Below are 20,996 nucleotides of genomic sequence, written 5' to 3' on the forward strand. Positions count from 1 at the left end.
TTTCATGTACGGATAAGCGGTTTGACGTTCACGTCCAAACGAGTCAGTATTTTGAGCTGCAATTTTCGGACAAGGTAAAACACTATTCATCTTTATTTTGGCGCTTAAATCTCATACAAACACAGACTTTTATTTCTGAAACTCTGTTAATATCGAGATGGTCTCTTTAAGTTATTGTTTCTATGTTCAGTTTACCTTCAAAAATCCTATAAAAAGTACTAAAGATCCCATTTTCTCGTGTTTTAACTTTTTTTTTAGCAGCTTAGGAAGGAATGTTTTATTCAGTCTTTAAATCCATATTTGTTTTTTTTTCTGTTTTTCTTTTAAGGATCCAATCAATGATAACAGTTTTTGAAAAGTTGGGAGGTATTAAAGTCAAATCTGTTGATGATGATAAATTACAATTAGAATTTGATAGTCAGGATGACCAAAACTCGGACAGACCTAAACTATTACTTACCCTAACCTTTATACTCGGATCATTCAACAAACCTTACTTAAAAGATGCTGAGGTTAGTTTATATAGTTGATTACATATGACTGGACAATGTTTCTTTAATTATGTTACCGGTACATTTCAGAAAAGTTATGTGAATTAAAACAAAGTTGACTGATGACAAGGGCAGTGTGCACTTTCCCAATCATTATTCCTTTTTTGCAATAATTTCTTACTAGCATTAATTTTTTGGTTTTACTTGGGCCCATTTCAAAATGTTGAAAGAAAATAACATATACATACAATATTGTTTGATTAAATTGTTTGTAAGTCTTGTGTTTTTTATGAAAGTGAATTACTGAACCCAGGACATGTAGTATGATGTTGATGTTACTGCACACCCACCCTGACTCTTCCCCCATATTATGTTTTCTTATTCATGAATTGTTTATATATATTTATATAGGTTAATATTCTGTCATTAGATGTAAAAGATATATTAGAAGAAGCTGTTAATAATAATAATGTGGTGAAGCTGATACATGAATTAAAGACTAGATGGTTCTCACATGTTCCACTTCTATCAGAGATAAATAAAATACAGAACAGGTACTACTACGTAGATATGGGGGTGTCCCATAAACTACAAAACCCATTCTTTATCCAGTTGCATTTTTACCAGATTATAGTTTGTAAACTCATATCTAAAAACTAATATTGGTGTTAATAACCTCTTCATGTGATCATGCTAGCAAAATAACATAATAGTATCATGTCAAAAAAACTGTACTGAAGAATTGGTTGAGGAGCAAATTTAGAATTTGTCCAGCCCATACTCTAACCCTTGTTTTATACAGATGTAGTACAAGTAATGTGAGTAGTAGATTCTAATATTTAGGTGTATTTTAAATTTGATATTATTTTAGTTATGCTATAGATTGGATACAAGAGGAAGGTATAATACGTGTCATGGCAGGTCGAGGTGGTAGTATTGTTTTGACATTATCCATACCATCAACCTATCCTGTTGAAGGAACAGTAACTCTTGTTGATATTAAAGGTAGTAAAATAGACGCCGACCAACTCCAGGTAAATTATAGTATTCCTAATAAAAACTATCATTCTATACAAAATTGTAAGTAGTGACAACTGTTAAGAACATTACAGGATCTGCTTTCTCTTTCTGGAACACCTTATACCATTTGTCATTAATTTGTCATTTAATTAGGTAGAAATGAAATTATCTTTAACTTGCTGTTATTGATATACACCGGACCTCAGGTTTTTCGTGCTATCCAAAATATCAACACTTTTCCTTGACCTCAACTTTCTCGGACAAAACTGGGATTGAAATGGTTACCTGCTGCTAAGTGTGCAAACGACATACTCACTGAGCCAGCATGGCTCCAGGTTAGACATTTAGAATTCAAATTAAAATTAGGACGTAGTGCCACAGTCCGTTTACCTCATAGCATACTGCATGACATTTTCCCAGTTGGTGCAGAAAAGTAGGATGTTGAACCCCATTTCATTTTGATTTTCTCAAATTTTCTGTATTATAGAGAGATCAATATAATACTCATAATTTAACATAATCTAACATGGATTTATTTTCATTCAATAATTTAGTGTTATTTTTTTTTTCTATTTCAGGAGAACACACAATGTAAAACTTTAGAGGAATGGGTCAAATATCTTGAATACAAATTTGGAAAACCATAAAAGATTGTTCTGTATAAATGACTGTGCTAAATTATATTTCCTTCTTATAATTTCTGTATTTCATATTTTTTATACAAACTTTTTAAATTGTGTTTCCTTCTTCTATCCTTACGATTTCTATATTTCATACCTTATCATTATCTATATGAGTTATAGATATTAACCTTCCATCCTTATTTCTATATTTCATACCTTATGACTAATAAATATTAAACTTCATTCCATATAAAATCATTAATTACTTTTACCTGTATAATTATGAAGCAGCTTATTTTGTTCAAGGGAGAATCAAGAAAGGATCCTGTTATAACTAAATCCTTGCAAATTTAATTTGAACAGATATGAACAAGGAACCCCCAATCAAATTTGATTTGAGAATTCAAAAGGGTTAATATATGGACATAGCATAGAACAATGTATACCAGTAGCAATCTTGGACATAAGACACCTGTTACAGACATAAATTATCACACAATGTATACGTTAACCATTATGTGATAATTTGTGTCTGATAATAACTGAAGTGAAATGAAATTTACTACTGTTCTGCTGCAAACTGGGCTAATGAAGACAGGCATACGCCATACAGTGTGCTATGAGGGAAATTTTGCCCGGACAGTGGCACTACAGCCTACTCTTATATCAAATTCCAACTGTCAAGGGATCTTTTACGTGCACACGGGACCTTGGGTTTTTTTTTGTCCTATCTGAACAACTACACACCCATTTGAAGAAAAGACAAAGCTGGATGCATTTAATAATCTATTATATGTTCTTTCATCATCTGTCTAATGCAAATATGTACAAAAGTTATGAGGGATAAGTTTTATGCTTGTCTGAATATACAGTAAATCTAATCAACAGCATAGAGTCGATATGTTTATTGAAACAAACTATGACAATTCAGTTATAAATTCACACATAAGTATCATACACTCAAATACACAATATGCTTAACTAACAATAACTCTTTCTAAGCATTTTTGTGTAAGTTCAAAGCACCATATACTATTTCATCTGCAAAATTAGTTTTCATAAGCTGTGTAATAACATTATGTGAATACATGTTAGAAAAAAAAACCCTTAATTCATCAATCAAATTGATGTCTTAAGAAAACTTATAAATTCTATAAAGTAATGCCCACTTGTTAATAAGATAGGTTGCAAATGCCATGCAATGAAATATATGACCTCTGGAGCTATGTTGTCCGAATGATCAATAAAAGAGAGGGGGTTTAACATCCACTCGACACAAGCTAGGTCATTTTGGGACTAACATGGTTCAATTTTATTTCAATTATTCGCTTGCACGTAGGGGTCTTTAGCAAAGGGAGGAAACCGGAGGACCCGGAGAAAACCCACGAGGTTGAACGAATGATCAATAAATGTTGGACGTATGATCAATAAATGTTTTGAGATAAATTAATAGTAAAATCTTTATGCTGATAATCACTGCATCATTGACAATAATTAGGCAATAACACGACAAGTAATTATTGGAAACTGTTGTAATTTGATAGACTTGTTGATTGCAATGACCCAAATTATAAAGATCAAATGATGATAACAGATATTTAATAGGCTTTATCTGCACATAGGCCGGATGAAAACTTTAGTCACTAGACTCTTTGCAAAATATTGAAATTCTTGAAGATTTTTATCTGAACATAAATTTCAAGACATTTGATTGGATTAGCTAGTGAGGTAGATGAGAATATAAATTCAACTGTTGCTGATCTAGAAGATTAAAGGTCACCGGAAAAGGTTCATAAATTTTTTAAATAATGCAAGTAATTATGTCAACATATCCTTTCCATAAGTATAACACGAACCCGAATGTCAATATTACCTGCAACAGGTAAATTTCAACGTCAGCAATTTCCGCCATTCTCCGTGGGTAGTCGTAACTTTCCGTAAATTTGACGTCATTTTAGTCCTTCTGCTCATATTCTAGTCTATATTTCTATGTGAAGAAGGACTAAAATGACGTCACGGATTGCTTATTGACGGAAAGTTCCGACTACCGACGGAGAACGGCGGAAATTACTAATGTTGAAATTTACCTGTTGCAGGTAATATTGACGTTCAGGCTCCTATTATACTTATGGAAAGGATATGTTGACATAATTACTTGCATTATTTAAAAAAAAAATTGATGCTTTTCCGGTGACCTTTAAGTCAAATTTCCACTTCGTACGAGTCTCTGAAAACACACAATTCTACAAAATATATTTTTATTTGTAAATTTATCCATGATGTAAGGCGTTTTTATCAACCACTGATTAGCCAAAGTGATTTGCATTCAATTAAATTTTCATCTTTAACGTCCATCTAATTCAAATTGATTACCGTAAATCAACAAATTTATTGACATCGATTTCCAAAGCTATTACCACAAATTGCCAAATCAACTCTAGGTGCGATTTGACGATTTGATTAAGTGATCACATGTTTTGTTTTTTTTTTAATCTATGTCCAGCCACAAGAATTGTTTACAGCTAATCGAACTCACCAAGTTACTTTGAAATCGACTTTACTGTCACATGACATCTCCACCAATTTCAAATCGATTTGGCAAATCAATAAAAAAGCCTATATTTGGAAATAAAACACAAAGACAGGTTGCCAGGCAACAAAACATACGCCCACAGCAGCTAAATCGTCCAAGCAGTCAACAAGGGTTGTCACATATTTATTCTTTTGTAGGTAATTAGGGGAATTTAATAGACAATTTAATACAGATGACATTATAATTTTCGTTGTTTGAAGGTTCACAAGGTTCTAAAAACTAAAACAAGGGCCGTAACTCTGGAAGCAATCTACAGAAATTGTTCAAATTCGACAGGTTTTTTTCGTTTTACTAATTCAAATAATGCATATAAATTTCATACAGATCGGATGATAACTTTTGTTGTTCGAAAGGTCACAAAGTTCAACAAAGTTAATCAAGGGCCATAACTCTAGATGTAATTGAAGGGAATTGCTGACATTCAATAGGCTTGTTCGTCTTCATTTCACTAATTTAGGTGATAACTGAAATTCAATAGGCTTGTCCGTTTTACTAATTTATATGATACGTATAAATTTCATACAGATCGGATAATAACTTTTGTCGTTAGAGCATTTACAAGGTATAACAAAGTGAAACAAGGGCCATAACTCCAGGTGTAATTAACGGAAATTGCTGAAATTCAATAGGCTTCTTCATTTCACTAATTTAAATGATGCATATCAATTTCAAACAGATCGGATGATAACTGTTGTCATTAGAGCGTTCACAAGATTCAACAAAATAAAACAAGGGCCATAACTCTAGAAGTAATTAACGGAAATTGCTGAAATTCAATAGGCTTCTTTGTTTTACTAATTTAAATGATGCATATACATTTCATACAGATAGTTTGATAACTTTTGTCGTTAAGAGCGTTCACAAGGTGCAAAAAAAGTGAAACAAGGGCCATAACTCCAGAAGAAATTAACGGAAATTGCTGAAATTCAATAGGCTTCTTCATTTCACTAATATAAATGATGCATATCAATTTCATACAGAACGGTTGATAACTTTTGTCATTAGAGCGTTTCACAAGATTCAACAAAGTGAAACAAGGGCCATAACTCTAGATGTAATTAATGGAAATTGCTGAAATTCAATAGGCTTCTTTGTTTTACTAATTTAAATGATGCATATAAATTTCATACAGATCGGTTGATAACTTTTGTCGTTAGAGCGTTCACAAGGTGCAACAAAGTGAAACAAGGGCCATAAATTAAATTGGCTTCTTCATCTCACTAATGCAAACAACATATATCAATTTCAAAACAATCGGTTGATAAATGTAGTATGTAGAGTGAAATTGTGTACGACGGACGGACGGGGGCGACGGCAATATACGACCACATTTCCATGTGGACGTATAAAAATATGTAAAGGATAGGTAAAATGTCTATTTAGAAAAGACATGCAGTGATGATTTTAAACTTTAGCATTTACTGGCAGTCAATACAACATGCATGTTATTACATTCTCTGACATTAACAAACAACCTTTTAATTATATACAATCTCTGGTATAAAAATAACCCCTCTTATACAATCTTTTGTATACAAATAACCTCTCATATACATACAACCACAGCAATAAATATGTCATAATTAGTAAATAATAATCTCTAAAGAAATAATAACAAACATCTAATAATAAAAAAATAAACATCTGTTAAAAAAAAAATACCTAGATATATAAATATGTCATGGAATATTTTCAGTCTTATAGTAACTAGTATACCATAAGCTTTCTAAAAAAATAAATGTTGGTACTCTATTTAATTTTAAATTTCATTTAATACTATTGATCACACCATTCAGTCAGATATTTTAGCACTTTATCATGCTTTCTTTTTTTATATATATATTTCATTTATTCACTATAAATAATATTCTTTATTCTTGCTTTTTGTTTTACTCTCATTAAGTACAGGTTTTGAAATAAATAAATGCAACATAAACATAAAGCTTTATATAGTCGTAAAAACACTTTGAATATGAAATCAAGTTTGGATTGTTTTTGAGTATAAAACTAAAAGAGGATTTCTCACCGTTATAATATCAGATACATGTAGAAACATAAACCCTATTATTACCAGGATTAAGGACTGTATGCCCAGCTCTTACTTTAAGTAAAGTCTAGAGATTTTGATTTTCCCAATATAAACACTTCGTTGGTTCTAAATGTTAACATTATTGAAGGATATATCTACACTACAGGCAAATAATCCATTACCAACAAACTATAGGAGTGACATTAGGCCACTCTGTTTTGTTTTGTATAAACTAAACATTGTAATGGGTGAATGTTTTAATAAATAACGCAATGAAGGGAGACTACGATGGTCACACGGTCAGTGCACTGGACTCTTAAATCAGAATGTGCTTGGTTCAAAATTGATCCGAGCATGGGCTACAAACAAATTTAAGGATTTTTCAAACCCAGTTCTTACTTGAGGTAGCAATTGTGGGGCAGACATTGGCATACTTGTAAAAGAACCCTTGATGGTTGAAATTTCATGAAAAGTAGACGGTAAAGCTGCTGTCCCGGTCAAATACACCTACCTAGAATGTAATGTCACACACGACCACAGAAAATAAATGAACCATCTTAGTCTCAAAACGACCCAAATAATGTGTTGATGAGATTGTCGACAAATATTCCTTGGTATGTTCAGACCTTTATAATGCAATCAGAATCTGCTACAATTCTGTACTCATTTGACTATTTCTATCTTTAAATCTAGGTTTATAAGTTTCAGACACAGTTTGAGGTAATGGCTGATTATTTGTCTCTGGAAGAAGCATTATCAAAAAACAACCAATGATCGAAGCACTGGAAAATATCACCACTGGAAGTATTGGTATCCTTTTAGACTGAAAATGGAGAGAAATTAAAGATAAAAAGACGTTCAGATGGCGCGAAAAACTGAGGTACACCTATGTTTGTTGGCATGCGCCATAGACGTAAAAGAATCCATGACGGTTGGAATTCAAGAAAAGTAGGCAGACAAGCTGCTGTCCAAGCAAACTTTTTGTTATAGCACACAGCAAGACATAAGCCGTTTCCACTAGTCCAGTTGGTGCAGACACGTCGGATGTTAAACCCCATTTTATATCATTTCCTATATAGTCTTGTAAGGTCAGAGAATATTTATCAAGGTAAAATTTCTATACTTACAGCATACATTATAAATGGAGCACAAATTGAACCAAGATTCTCGAAGCCAGATGCAATCCCCATGGCCAAATTTCTGTAAATATACAAAAACATTAAATCAAGTTTCAAGAAACTATCTCATTTTTTCAAAACCATGTTTAGAATAGTAAGACTTTGCCATCAAAAATATATCCAATCTTTCTTATGTACACTGCAAAGGGTAAACTGTGACTTATATAGATGGAAATTAATTGCTGAACCAGTGTTTGACGATAGATTGTCACTATCAACAATAACCAACATCTTATTAGTTCTGTACATTGGTTACCTATGGAAGCTAGGATAAGCTCATTTTTGACTCTGCCCTTATGTACATGAGAGAGAGAGAGAGAGAGAGAGAGATGCCCTTATGTACATGAGAGAGAGACAGAGAGCAATGGGGTTTAACCCACTCCACACACAACTATGTCATTTCAGCAATAACACATGGTTCAATTTTATTTCAATAATTCACTTGCACGTAGGGGTTGTAAGGTGTGGGAGAAAACCCACGAGGTTGGACCTTGTCACGTACAAGCTGTGAATCAAAACCAAGCCACCTATCTCTTTGGCAGACCTTTTGAGCTAGCGCACACTTTAAACTATTCAGCCACCCAACCCCCCTCTATGTACATGAAAGAACACAATTATGTCTGTAGATAGTCTAAACCCAGCCTTCCATGATCTATAGAATGAACATAATTACTGTGTGTTATAAAATGTAAAAAACTCTATGGGAAAACATTCACTACCAGTTCACTGTGTGAACACCTGGGATCATCTTCCATGAAAAATGGAACATTCACTGGTTTTAAGACAACACTGTAAACTTATCCTTTTATTAAATATCTGTGTTGGAACACTATGAACTTTTATTAAATCACTTACAAATGACTTTTGGACATAAAATAGCTGTATAGAAGATAATTGATTATCATCATTATCTTTATATATCACAAGACTTTATATATCTCAAACAATGCTACTTATTCTTACCTGACAACAGTAGGAAATATTTCAGCTGAATAAAGATATACAGTTGAATAGGATCCAGTTATAGCAAATTTACTGATCATAAAAAATGTTATCTTTAACCATATTAGACTTGTACCATTATCTAGAGAAAAAAAAAAACGGGTGGTTTATAACATAACTGTCTGGAACAGATAAAGGAATTTTATGGCCGTAAATTAAACACTACATTAGGCCAAAAACCCACAAAAAAAATTAAATGATTATCAAATCTTTAAGAAGCCAGTGTTCAATCGAATATATTGAGATGTTTTGTTGTTTGTTTTGTTTTTGTTTTTGGGTTTTTTGGAGGGGGGGGGGGGGGGAGAGGACCTTCTCCCACTGAGGTTATGAGCAACATATTCCCTCCTGAATATCTAGTGTTATAACCTAATCAGTGTATATATATACACAATGTTTAAATTATAAAGTGGTGTTTACATAGTAATCAGTTTTAATATGACACTTGCTTAAAATTCATTATATCTTGACATTAATATAAATACCACTGTGCGTTATCTCCAAATTAAAACTATACATGTATATTGTATACCTGTTGAGACTGGACAGACTGCACCACCAATAGTTGAAATACCACATAATAACAAAAATGCCATTAGAGGTATTCTCCTTCCAATTCTACATTCAAGGTAAAAAAAACATTGTTTAAAATGTGTGTATAATCTAATTATGTTGTCACTTATAAACTACAATTCTGTTATTCAATTCACCTATATAAGACCTGTATCAAATTCATAGATTTCATGAAACTGGAACATATACAGAGGAATAAATCTGAATTCTGAATTTTGATAGGGTTCCTCCTTTGGCTCAAATGAATAATCCCAACATGTTTTAAACACTTTCATCAAGAAACAACCTTTGAAGAACTCTTGACTTGTATAGCATTTACAAAATTGCAGAATTGTGTCTGGACAAAGGTGACAACCATATTCATCCATATTAAATGAGGGGTACAAGGAAAAAATTAATGTGAAATCAGAGTATGGTAACATGTTTACCTGGTTATAACAAACATACAGATTATTTGTGCTGGGATTTCTACAAGTCCACTGAGGAATAGATTCAGATAAATATTACCATGTAAAGATGGCATACTAAATGATATACCCATATAAACTAGACTGTTGACGATGCTAAAATATAAAAAACAAAACAATTAAGACCATTCTGGTAAGGTACCAATTCCGATGTACTGGAAGAATTTTACATGACATTATCAGTGCTGCAGGATGGAGGGCCTGGCACACAGTAGCACCTAGTCCTTTGGACGTTACCAAAACCAAGGTCGCATATATACCATTGGTAGCACAGTTGGAAATTACAATAAGAGTATGTTGGGGTTCCTAGCATATTGCATTGTGTAACCCTCTCTGCATTTCAGAAAAGAAAGATGTTAAAACATTATTTTATTCCTTGAGAATGCATAGTCAAAATGCCTAATTCAATATATTGTCCTATGAAAAGCAAGCCCTCCATCCAATTATTGTAAATGACCGAAAACGCAGGTTGGCGTTTTCAAAACACCCATATTCAAAACAGGTAAGCTGTTATCAATTTCACTTTATACTTACTATAAATATATTATAACTATGGTGTATAATCGTATTTTTTTGGTACGAAACAACCGTAAAATAGACTTTATTACACTTTCATCCCCCTTCTCCTCTTCCTCCTCAGGAATCATTTGAACTATCTCTTTAAAAGGGTTCCGGTGCAAATGTTTCTGATGAGTTATTTTATTAATTTTCATGGCCCAGTCTATAACAGCATTAGCCTGTTGATGGTTATTAGTAGCCATCAACCATGGTATAGATTCCGGTATAAAACTACAAGAATAAATTGTGTAGAAAACTAAATTATGAAAATAGGACAAAATGTCTTACTTATTTATAGAATTATTAAAAGCCTGTCTCACAAGAATTATTTTGTTTAAAAGCTTAAGAGTGTCTTGGGAAACATTTACTGCAGTACTATTAATATTTCCATAATTCTTTCAACATGTAAACCATTCTTTTAAAAGATGTTAATGTCAAATTTACTATAATTTTGGCCATTCTTAAATGTTCTTAGAAATTTATTATTGCAAAAGTATACGATAATCAAAAGGGGATCAGTTTTAAACATGCTACAATAAAACCTTGCAATATGGCACGTTAACAGGGCTAAACCTCTTTGATTTACCTACAAATAAAGTATTGAATTGGGTTGTTTTAATGTGTCAATTTCAATTAGCTCTATACATTTAAGTGAAAGTCAGCTTATTTACTGATTTTAATTTCATTTTTGGCAACTATCTTGGTAGTGGAACACAAAATGGGTTATATCCTAATATTGGCAATACAAATACAATTTTCAGTGAAGACAGATTGTCTCATTCCACAAAATCAACAAAATCCACTATTTTATTTTTGACCCAAATCAAAGAGGTTATTTTAAACATATCACCGACTAAAAACTTACAAAATATACAAGACTATCAAAAAATTGGGTACGGAAATCAGAATCTCTAAATAAGACCAATTCCTAACTAAATAACCAAATAAGGCTAGAAACATTATTCCAATTGCCCAAAATACTTGAACTGCGACAGAAGGAATTGTTCTTACTGATGCTGGGTAAGCTTCTGTTATCATAACAAATGCTGTCAGACCAATACCCTGAAAAATACAAACATCTTGACTTTGAATCATGAAGAAGATTATTTCTTTAATTCAATTACAACAACTAATCACAACACAACATTGTCACTGCCCCATCCATTTTATCATCCACAAATTCTTGTAATAATCACTCGCTATCGATTCTGGTGGTAATTCATAAAATGAGTTCAGAAATAATGTCATGATACAATTGTTGATAAATGCACAACACCTTATTGGTACTCACTCTATGATAAATTTTCAGGAATAGTTAGTATAAGATGCATTTTTGCGTAAGTAATTCTGGCATTATTGCCCCTGACTGATACGACTGTTGAACATCAATGTACATTATTATACACACACTCTTTATACAGTTCTCAGAATTTCATTAAATTTCAGGAATAGTTAACATTGGGGTAAACATTGTTATATTACTTGACTGATATGATTGTTAATAAACACACATTATAATATTTGTATTCACTCGAAAAAGTTCAATTTTTGAAAGATTTTCAGGAATAATTGCAGTTATTTTTCTTGACATTTCCAATGGTAACTTAAGAATTATTGCTTTAAACTCTTTCAACTTAGGTCCCTATCGACAATGAATTACTACCTCTGACTTGATTTCTGATTAAGTACCAATTATGCTTTGGTACTCAATCTATGAGTTCTGTTCTTGACTAATTTCTAACAAAAGTTGGATTGGGACCATCTTGTGTACACTTAAAAAAACATGGGATGAAGTCTTATTGCAGTGAGCATAAGAGAGCATGCAGGAGAGAGAATCACCTGGCAAGCTAATATTAAAGTGCACATAAGATGGTCCCGGAAACTTCAAGATATGTGTAGCCAATGGTTACTATATCCACTTTACGGCAAGTTCACGCCAATCTGGTTGAAATTAATTCTGTTATCTTCACTCAAAGTCGTAGAAATAGACCTTCCGTAAAAACGGCTTTGCCAATTATCGAAAACACTCTTAATCCCCTCAGACGCCAGTGACGTCACAGTGACCGAATGCATATTCGGAATGTTTATTCCTTAATTACCTATATACAGCCGGCGTGTGTATTCTTTAACGCCTGAAGGATTTCTTAATCCCCCTAATTAAATAAAACAATTGACTACGTAAATAATTTGTTTTGTAATTCATTTTAATTTAAGATCTAATTTAGAGTGCCTACAACTTTTAAACTTTGAAGTCTTGAACTCTTAATTAATTTTTTACAATATGGAACTTATTGGACGAACACTTTTAATATGTAAATAATATACGGGTCCAGCGATGTGGTTTTTACTGCGAGCACTTCGCTTTTCTACATAAAGTGTAGTGTCGTTAATATCTGTCATTAATTAATCAATCCGACTATAAAAGTTATACAGGCATGGGTCATAAATTAATTTCAAGTTGGTGTTAACAGTGAGTGTCAGTGGGATTAAGAATGTTGATTAGGTAATTATCTTTCTTTACGCCGGCCAGATCAAAGACATCACTCAAAGTGGAACGTGTGCGTAATACCTCTCGAACGAACTAATGGTAGAATCATACACACACACATTAATTGTATAAAATAATTAAGTTTTACTAATAAGTTGTTTAAAATTACTATAGACCCAATAATTATTGCTCAACGGTGTTTTTGTAATCAAGTAGCCTCGTATTATTTGTTGATTGGCGTTTAAACAACATTTAAGTGATGGATGGATTAACGTTTTTGATACGATTAGGTTATAATGTCTAACATCGGTTATCTTCTTTATAATAAAAGTATTTTACAATTGCATCTCCTATTTTAACTTTCATTATGACAAAGTGAGAACTTTTAATTATTTTAAATCTGTTTTAAAATGACGTTTAGATATACAAGAACTTTTTATTATTTAGTGTTTTTACCTAACTTCTATTTTTTATTTAAGTAAATAACTTAATTAAATCAACCTGTCCATAATATCATGCATTTTGTATTGGACGTTAAATTTGTAATAAACAACAACAACATTGACAGTTTAATCACTCACCAAACGGCACCAGGAACTCCACGAATGATCCCATGCAATTTTCGCAGCGAAGTTTAACCTCATTTACTACACCCGTAGTACATGGAGCGGTACATGGTAATAAGATACCAAGCGTTGATTGGCAGAGAAATGAGTGTGATCTATTGTACATGTTATGCATAGTCATCGGAAAATTCCATATTCACTGTAGTTGTTCTTTATGTATAGAAATGGTTATTATTATTATATATAGCTAATAATAAATATATCGACAAATGACTGGCACCATTTGTATTTCTGTACTTAAGTTTGGGATATCAAGTATTACGGGGTTATCCAAATTACCGGTAAATGCGCTAATTTCTTGAGTCATCTTCATTTGACACGTGGCCTATTTAAACAAAGGCAGCTTAAATTGATCTACGGCATGATACAGCATTTTAAATTCACTCTAAAATATTCCAATCACAAATGTCTAATCTATACCAATGAAAGACGATAATTCGGTGATTATGATTAGGCCAGTCACGTGGTAATTGGACCGTCAATAGACGCTTGTCCAGTTGCCGTGTGTATTGATAGTGCTATATTGTACATACAGTGAGATATTGTATAGATAATGTATATCCTATGTGTAGTGCCTGTGACGTCACCAGCCAATCAACCGGATTAAGGTCGTAATTGAAAAAATGAAAAGCATTTTGGCGTGTCGGATACTTAAACGTTAACAGCGGACTTAATTTTAATCAGATTGGTGTGAACTTGCCGTAAAGTTGATATAGTAACCATGGGCTATACATACATGCAATTTAGATTTTTGATCTTACGTGGTCTTTAAGAACAATATACCTTTAAAATTGACTAAGCTGAGTGTAAGAGAAGAATATATATATATATATGCAGTTGTTATGTCAATACTATTAATTAACTTACCATGTTTAATAATCCTATAAAGAAACGTAAAATTGTAAAAATAATATAGCTCTGAACAAAGGCAACTCCAACACCTATTGCACCTTGCAGTATCAAACATACAATTAGAAGTTTCTTTCTTCCAAATCTATCCGAGAAGTAGGTGAGACTAACAGCTCCTATAGCAGTTCCTATCATATAAATTGTTGTAGATAATTCAGCCTTATAATCATCATCACAAACTAAGTTAAACTGCAAATAAAATCAAACCAGCATATAAGCTTAAACATACATAATGCAAGAGCTAAATCTGCCTATTGCAGGTCTTTCTTTAGGCCTGAAATGTTATCTAAATTATTAATTAGGCATTAATTAACCTATCCAGACCATAACCAACTCGAGATGGCATCGCTAGCCTGCGATCTCTAGTGGATTTTGAGTCGATTTACTGCATAACTTTCCTTCACATAATGTCAAAAAATATTTATAAATTTTCTTCTTCGAAAATGTGGGGAGAAATAGTTGTGGGGTTTAACATGCACTCGACAATAATCAGGTCATTTCTGCTTGATTTGTTGTACATCTGCCGAAAAATCGATTGAAAACTTTGTCTTGACAGAGAAGTTCATGGAGTGGAAATTAACGCCATCTAGTTATTATCGTACGTCGGATTGCGAAACCGCTAGTTAGAGGGTACGAAAACGAAAACGTAAACGAACATATGTTCGTTTTGGTGTTGGTTTTCGTACCGATGCGAAAAGGTCCCTAATTATAAGAAAAAACTTACTTGTGTAACAATTGTTGAATCAAATTGATCACCATACTTCCATCCATGATCACATGTCCTAGACATATTATCTCCTGTATCCGAATAGTAGGTCACAGAACAAGCTGATGCCCTTGCCAAGTAGGAATCTGAGGCATTATCAAATAAACCAGAATTATTAGAATAAGGAATTATAAAACTGTTGTTGATATTTCCAGATGTTTTTGGCGGCAGATTACAGGTATGGCCTGGGTCAGCAGCGATAAAAACTGGTACAAAAACATGCCAGGCTCCACGTAAATAAATCAAACTCAGGCTGACAAACAACAGCGCTTGGTAACATCCACATTTTCCAAGACTTTCCAGTTTTGTATCTACATCCATTTTTTAAATCATTCAGCTGAAAGAAAAACAAAATCTGTAACAATTTGGAGAGAGAGAGAAAATGAGGTTTAACGTCCACTCGACACAAACTAGGTCATTTCGGGACTAACACACGGTTCAATTTTATTTCAATCATTCGCTTGTGCATAGTGGTCGTTAGCAGTTGGGGGAAACCGGAGGACCTGGTCCCGGAGAAAACCCATGAGGTTGGACAGGCGACCCTACTCCTTGTCACGTAAAACCGGTGAATCAAACCACGCCAGTTGACTCAATGACAGAACGTATGATACAGCGCGCACATGCTAATCATTCGGCCACCCAACCCCCGTAACATTTTGGTAACAGAACCTACACACAGAAATAACAAGAAAACTCAGTCATTAACATTCTATGCTCTTGTACATGTTTTGGAAGGTACAGGCAATCTCTGTGTTATTGGTAAAATACAACCAAATACTATTGTACATGTTATAAGATGCATAGCCAATAGCATTACGCATACCAATTATGAACAAGCCAACAGTGAGGCTGATGTCCCCCGCTGAAATCCCGAAATAAATAGATGACATATATTAATTAATTGCATGTTTATCTTTTTCAAAAGTATCCAGCAATCAAACTGATTATTAAGTATACATTAAGTTTCATCACTCTCTATCAGATAGAATCAAAATAAACAAGGCATTGACCTAATAAACACATACACCAAGTTTGAACATTCTAGCTCAATTAAAAGTTATCGTGTCCCAAAGCATCAACCAATCAAATTGCTTATCTCTGCTTACCCTAAGCGGAAAATGCTCATCTTCGAACTCCATCAAGGCATTGACCTAATCAACACATACACCAAGTTTGAACATTCTAGCCCAATTAGGAAGAGAGTTATCGTGTCCCAAAGCATCAACCAATCAAATTGCTTATCTCTGCTTACCCTAAGCGGAAAATGCTCATCTTCGAACTCCATCAAGGCATTCACATAATAAACACCTACACCAAGTTTGAACATTCTAGCTCAATTAGGAGAGTTATTGTGTCCCAAAAAGTGTGACGGACAGACAGACGGACAGACAGACGGACGAACCCATTTTAATAGTCCCCTGCTTTCTTCGAAAGGCGGGGGACAAATATGAAATGGGGTTTAACGTCCTACTGTTCTGCACTGACTGGGCTAACAACATACAGTGTGCTATGAGTGAAATTTTGTCCAGACAGCGGCACTATGGCCTACCCTTATTTTGAATTCCAACTGTCACGGTTTCTTTTACGTGCACACTAAGTGTACATAAGACCTCATTTATTTGTCCCATCTAAACGACTATACGTTGTTAAGGGGATAAAACCGCCAGAAAATCATGATAAACTGCCTTGGTCAACACAAGGATTGCACACAAGACCTTCAGGTTAGCAATTCAATATCTACTCACTGAGCCACCGTGGCTCCAATCCCAATTATGATACCAGGTTATAGTTGACATACAGTAGATTAAAATGAAATGGGGTTTAACGTCCTACTATTCTGCCCCGATTGTACACGGGACCTCGGCTTTTCATCCCATTTGAATGACTAGACAGTTGTCCTTGTTAGGCCCTCCATCCTGCACCACTGACACAGGGAAACCATGCCGTAAAACCGGTAGATTGAAGTCAGTTAAAAATATACCAACACCGTGTTTCACAATTATGATACAAGCTTATAATGAACGTAAGTACAAACTACTACCACCAGTTTTTTAGATTTACACTTTCAAAAGATTGAAAACAGTTCTAGTAGTATGAATGATGCAAGTTTGAAACAAAATTCCAGCATGTTCCAGGTAGATATTTTAAATGGTTTCTGAGATATGTGCTGCAGAAAAATAATTACATACTAAACATTAAATTATTCAACTGAGAATAGTTTGATAAGTGTACAATGTTTTATGAGATATGTTCCAGAATTAATATTTGTCTACCAAAAACTAACTAAATTTTGTTTCCATGACAACACAGTTGAATAATGTATTTTGAACAGTTAATGAGATATGCTTTGCAACTAAATCAAATTGGTTTTGGTTGGAAAAACAAAAATTATCATATCTGAGGAACATCTAATTGGCAAAAGGCATAAGTACTGTTGATGTGTGTTCACGAATCACAGTTTCATAAAGATACCTAGAATGGTTTATGAGATTTACTCTGGAAATGAAATCTAGAAAAACGGAGGAATTCAGTCCATTTCTTTGTTCGACTTGTTTTCAGCTTGGGGCACCCATCATAGCACTATGCCATTGGCCTGTTTGGTGCAGAAAAGTATGACATTAAACCCCATTTCATTTCATTTCTATACAGATCAGATTTCTATGACTACTATAGACTCACAAATATTAGAGTAAGGGTTAGGGTTAGTTTCCGGTTTATAGTATAGCCCTTCTCTGGGTTACCTATTTAGGGTGTTTTCCAGTATTTAGCGTGTTTTCCGGTATTTAGTGTTTTTCTGGTGTTTTCCGGTATTCAGTATAACATGGTGTTTTCCAGGAGTTTTCCAGTGTTTGCCGGTAGTTTTCCGGTATAAAGTATAGCCCTTACTAAACTAGGTCAATTTTAGTTAAACTGCATAAAAATTAAACATGCTAAATATAACTGAATGTACATGTATAGGCTAGAAGTTTACTCTGTCACCTATTCACAAATCATTAATATAATATAAACATGAACTTGGAGATATCACATGCTATACCAAATTGCAACCATGACACAGGGTTTTACAGGTTATTTTCTATCAATATGATTTTGATTTTAGTTATATCTATAGTTCAAAAAAAGAAAAAGGGTAGGCCAATCAAATGAAAGTTAAGAGTGAACAACTGAGTTAATTTCATTTCTTTTTTATTGCATAATTGCCAGGTTTTCATTTTCATCCTATTATCCTGTCTTCCTGGAGATATTAGAGCAGCTGATTGCAATTTGCATTTTTCAGACAATATCTAATTTTTCACAGCTTAATCCATGCTAAAATGTAAATTAATTATTTTACTGAATGGAAATGGAAGTTTTTGGATGAATAACTTTTAGAAATCCATCTTTAAAAATATTGCCTGTATTATACAAAAGAATAAAAAACAACTTTAAGCTAAATTGAACGACAAATCTGATATTTTCCAACGCTACATACTGCTCAAAAACAAACACTCAATTTTAACACAGCTTTACCATACAAATATACTTCGATTCAACCTTGGCCTACAGCCTACTGTTTTTGGTACCATACCACCAAATATCAACTAAATTTGTTGTCGTTACTTTTTGTCCTTTAATTTTTTGCAAGGAACTTCTTTTTACCCTTTTGAAGTATAGAACTGAACAAAAAAATTGAAGAAAAGAGTTTAAAGATACATTATGGGAGATTCGATAACGAGTTGGCAGTTAATTCTCACTATAATAGTTAAAAACTAGATAATGTAAAGGCAATTTGCTGAAAATTTCATTCAAATTGATCCACTATGAACCGAGAACTAAGCAATTGAAATTTCCGCCTAGCCTCAATCATCATTACTAAAGTCAGTACAATAAACAACATAGTCTCGATTATCCATTTAATCGTTAAATTGTGAAGGAAAGTTATGCAGCAAATCGGCTCATAATCCACTAAAGATCGCGGGCTAGCGATGTCATCTAGAATTGATTATGGTCTGGATAGATTAATTAATGTCTAATTAATAATTTAGATAACATTTCAGGCCTAAAGAAAGACCTGCAATACACAGATTTAGCTCTTGCATAATGTATGTTTAAGTGAATATTCATGATATTGAGACAGAATTAAGAAGAGGTTATAGTTAGGTTGAATAGGTGATACGTTACATGTAAGTGGTTACCACTTGCACTTATATGCTGCTTCCAATTCATGGATTTTAAGACAAGAACAATAATAGTAAGTGCAGGAAAAAAGTACCACATTAAAAACAAACCCACAAGACAAACCTGTGGGCAAGACATTTTAATGTCCTACTTGATACTTAACAGCGTCTAGTGGTTCGGATGGGTAAAAAAACCGAGGCCCTAGGTACACACGTTGCACATAAAAGAATTACCCTTGACGCTGGCAGTATAGGTCTGGGCTAAATCATTTAAAGCCTTACTATGTACCGGTATGCCTACTGTTCTGCACCGACTGGGATAATGAAGAGGGAGCGGACTCACGGCACACCAACTCGGCAACTTGAACTGTACTGAGTTGACTGGCCACATCGTATTCGTAAGCAATAATGTTAATAAACAACAAAATCAAGTCACAAGTTAACAATTCTTAGTTCCGTTAGGAACGGTCTCTGAACTGTCTCTGAACGGACGATGTGACATACCAAAATCATCCTATAGTAAAGATACGCTGTTTGGCTTGACTTTCATCATTACATCACTACACTCGTGTCCTGCACGTTGCCTGGAAAAGGGCAAATATAATATTTTGATGCATGTTGATGTAAGCGACAATTATCTTACGCAACGGGCCGTTTTAAAACACATTTTTGACAAACAGCGTATGTCACTAACAGTTGATCTTTAGCTTTGCAGTGAATAAACTTAAATGTGTAGACTATAGTGAGTATACACCACTCACATAACTTTAACGTCAAGTTAACAAAGGCATTGAAAAAGTCGGTAAATTAAACCTAACAATTATTCTACCCCAAATGCCCTTAAAAAATTGGTTTTGTGAAATAGAGTTGCTTCCCCTAGACCACACCCAATACATTGTACCAGACTAGCAGATATATTTATATACCGATTTTTATCTCTGAAAATATGAAATGTGACATAAATACATGGGACGTGCTTGCAATCAGACCATAGATGCACCACCCGTACCCGAGTTCAAATTGTACCTCATAAGGATTGTTGCCATGAGTTAAAATAATCATAAACGTCCATGATATATATAGGTATAGAATATATTATATAGGAGTCAGGACACTGTCATTGGCCTACTCTTATTTAGAATTCCAACTGTCAAGGGTTCTTTTACGTGCATGTCAATGTGTAGTTCTACACAGAACCTGGGTTTTGTGTCCCATCCAAATGACTATACCTTGTCCCTTGCCAGGCCCTCCGTCCTGCACCACTGACAAGGGAGAACCTCGCCAGAAAATCCTGATAAGCTTTCTTGGCTAGAAGTGGGATCAAACACAGGACCTCCAGGTTAGTGAGCCATCTTCTGCAGCTCCCCTCATAAGAATAACAATTATAAAAATGATCTGAGTGCCAGTTAATTATGATTGTAGGCCTACGCCTGTATAGCTTCTATATAAAACCAGCTATAACAGAAATTTGTTATTATTAGGCTACTATTCAATGTAAAACGAACATGAAATTCTTGTA

At 33.7% G+C, this 20,996-nt stretch overlaps 2 protein-coding genes across 4 annotated transcripts in view; one reads left to right on the forward strand and one right to left on the reverse strand.

The window, feature by feature from the left end:
• LOC126818494 (uncharacterized) overlaps positions 1–2,370 on the forward strand; it is a 19,653-nt gene extending 17,283 nt beyond the window's left edge. For both annotated transcript variants that reach the window (XM_056100412.1, XM_050545958.2), the window contains exons 9-12: positions 329–512; positions 903–1,045; positions 1,363–1,525; positions 2,090–2,370. In XM_056100412.1, the coding sequence (XP_055956387.1) occupies positions 329–512; positions 903–1,045; positions 1,363–1,525; positions 2,090–2,158 (559 nt within the window). In that variant the 3' untranslated portion in view covers positions 2,159–2,370. The remainder of the gene's footprint in view (positions 1–328; positions 513–902; positions 1,046–1,362; positions 1,526–2,089) is intronic.
• A 1,888-nt stretch (positions 2,371–4,258) lies between these two features.
• Positions 4,259–20,257, reverse strand: LOC126818489 (solute carrier family 22 member 15). 2 transcript variants are annotated; one of them, XM_050545949.2, is made up of 10 exons: positions 19,982–20,257; positions 15,279–15,657; positions 14,513–14,743; positions 11,397–11,593; positions 10,508–10,762; positions 9,935–10,069; positions 9,466–9,551; positions 8,898–9,018; positions 7,884–7,956; positions 4,259–7,579 (listed from the first exon to the last, which is right to left on the reverse strand). In XM_050545949.2, the coding sequence occupies exons 2-10, from the start codon at positions 15,639–15,641 to the stop codon at positions 7,406–7,408; spliced, it is 1,635 nt and encodes a 544-aa protein (XP_050401906.1). In that variant the 5' UTR covers positions 15,642–15,657; positions 19,982–20,257; the 3' UTR covers positions 4,259–7,405. The 2 variants fall into 2 exon arrangements, with proteins under 2 accessions (XP_050401906.1, XP_055956386.1); XM_056100411.1 differs by lacking the exons at positions 15,279–15,657; positions 19,982–20,257 and having other exon boundaries at positions 4,261–7,579; positions 11,543–11,593; positions 14,513–14,527.
• Positions 20,258–20,996: the final 739 nt, after the last annotated feature.

This window comes from Patella vulgata, chromosome 4 (assembly GCF_932274485.2).
Source record: "Patella vulgata chromosome 4, xgPatVulg1.2, whole genome shotgun sequence".
NCBI lineage: Eukaryota > Metazoa > Mollusca > Gastropoda > Patellidae > Patella > Patella vulgata.

Coding starts and splice junctions, on each gene's coding strand:
- LOC126818489 (XM_050545949.2), bottom strand. CDS start 15,641: ATGGATGTAGATACAAAACTGGAAAGTCTTGGAAAATGTGGATGTTAC. Junction 10,763..11,396: donor TTGATAGTCTTGTATATTTT/GTAAGTTTTTAG, acceptor TTATTCTTGTAG/TTTTATACCGGAATCTATAC. Junction 7,957..8,897: donor ATATTTCCTACTGTTGTCAG/GTAAGAATAAGT, acceptor GTATATTTACAG/AAATTTGGCCATGGGGATTG.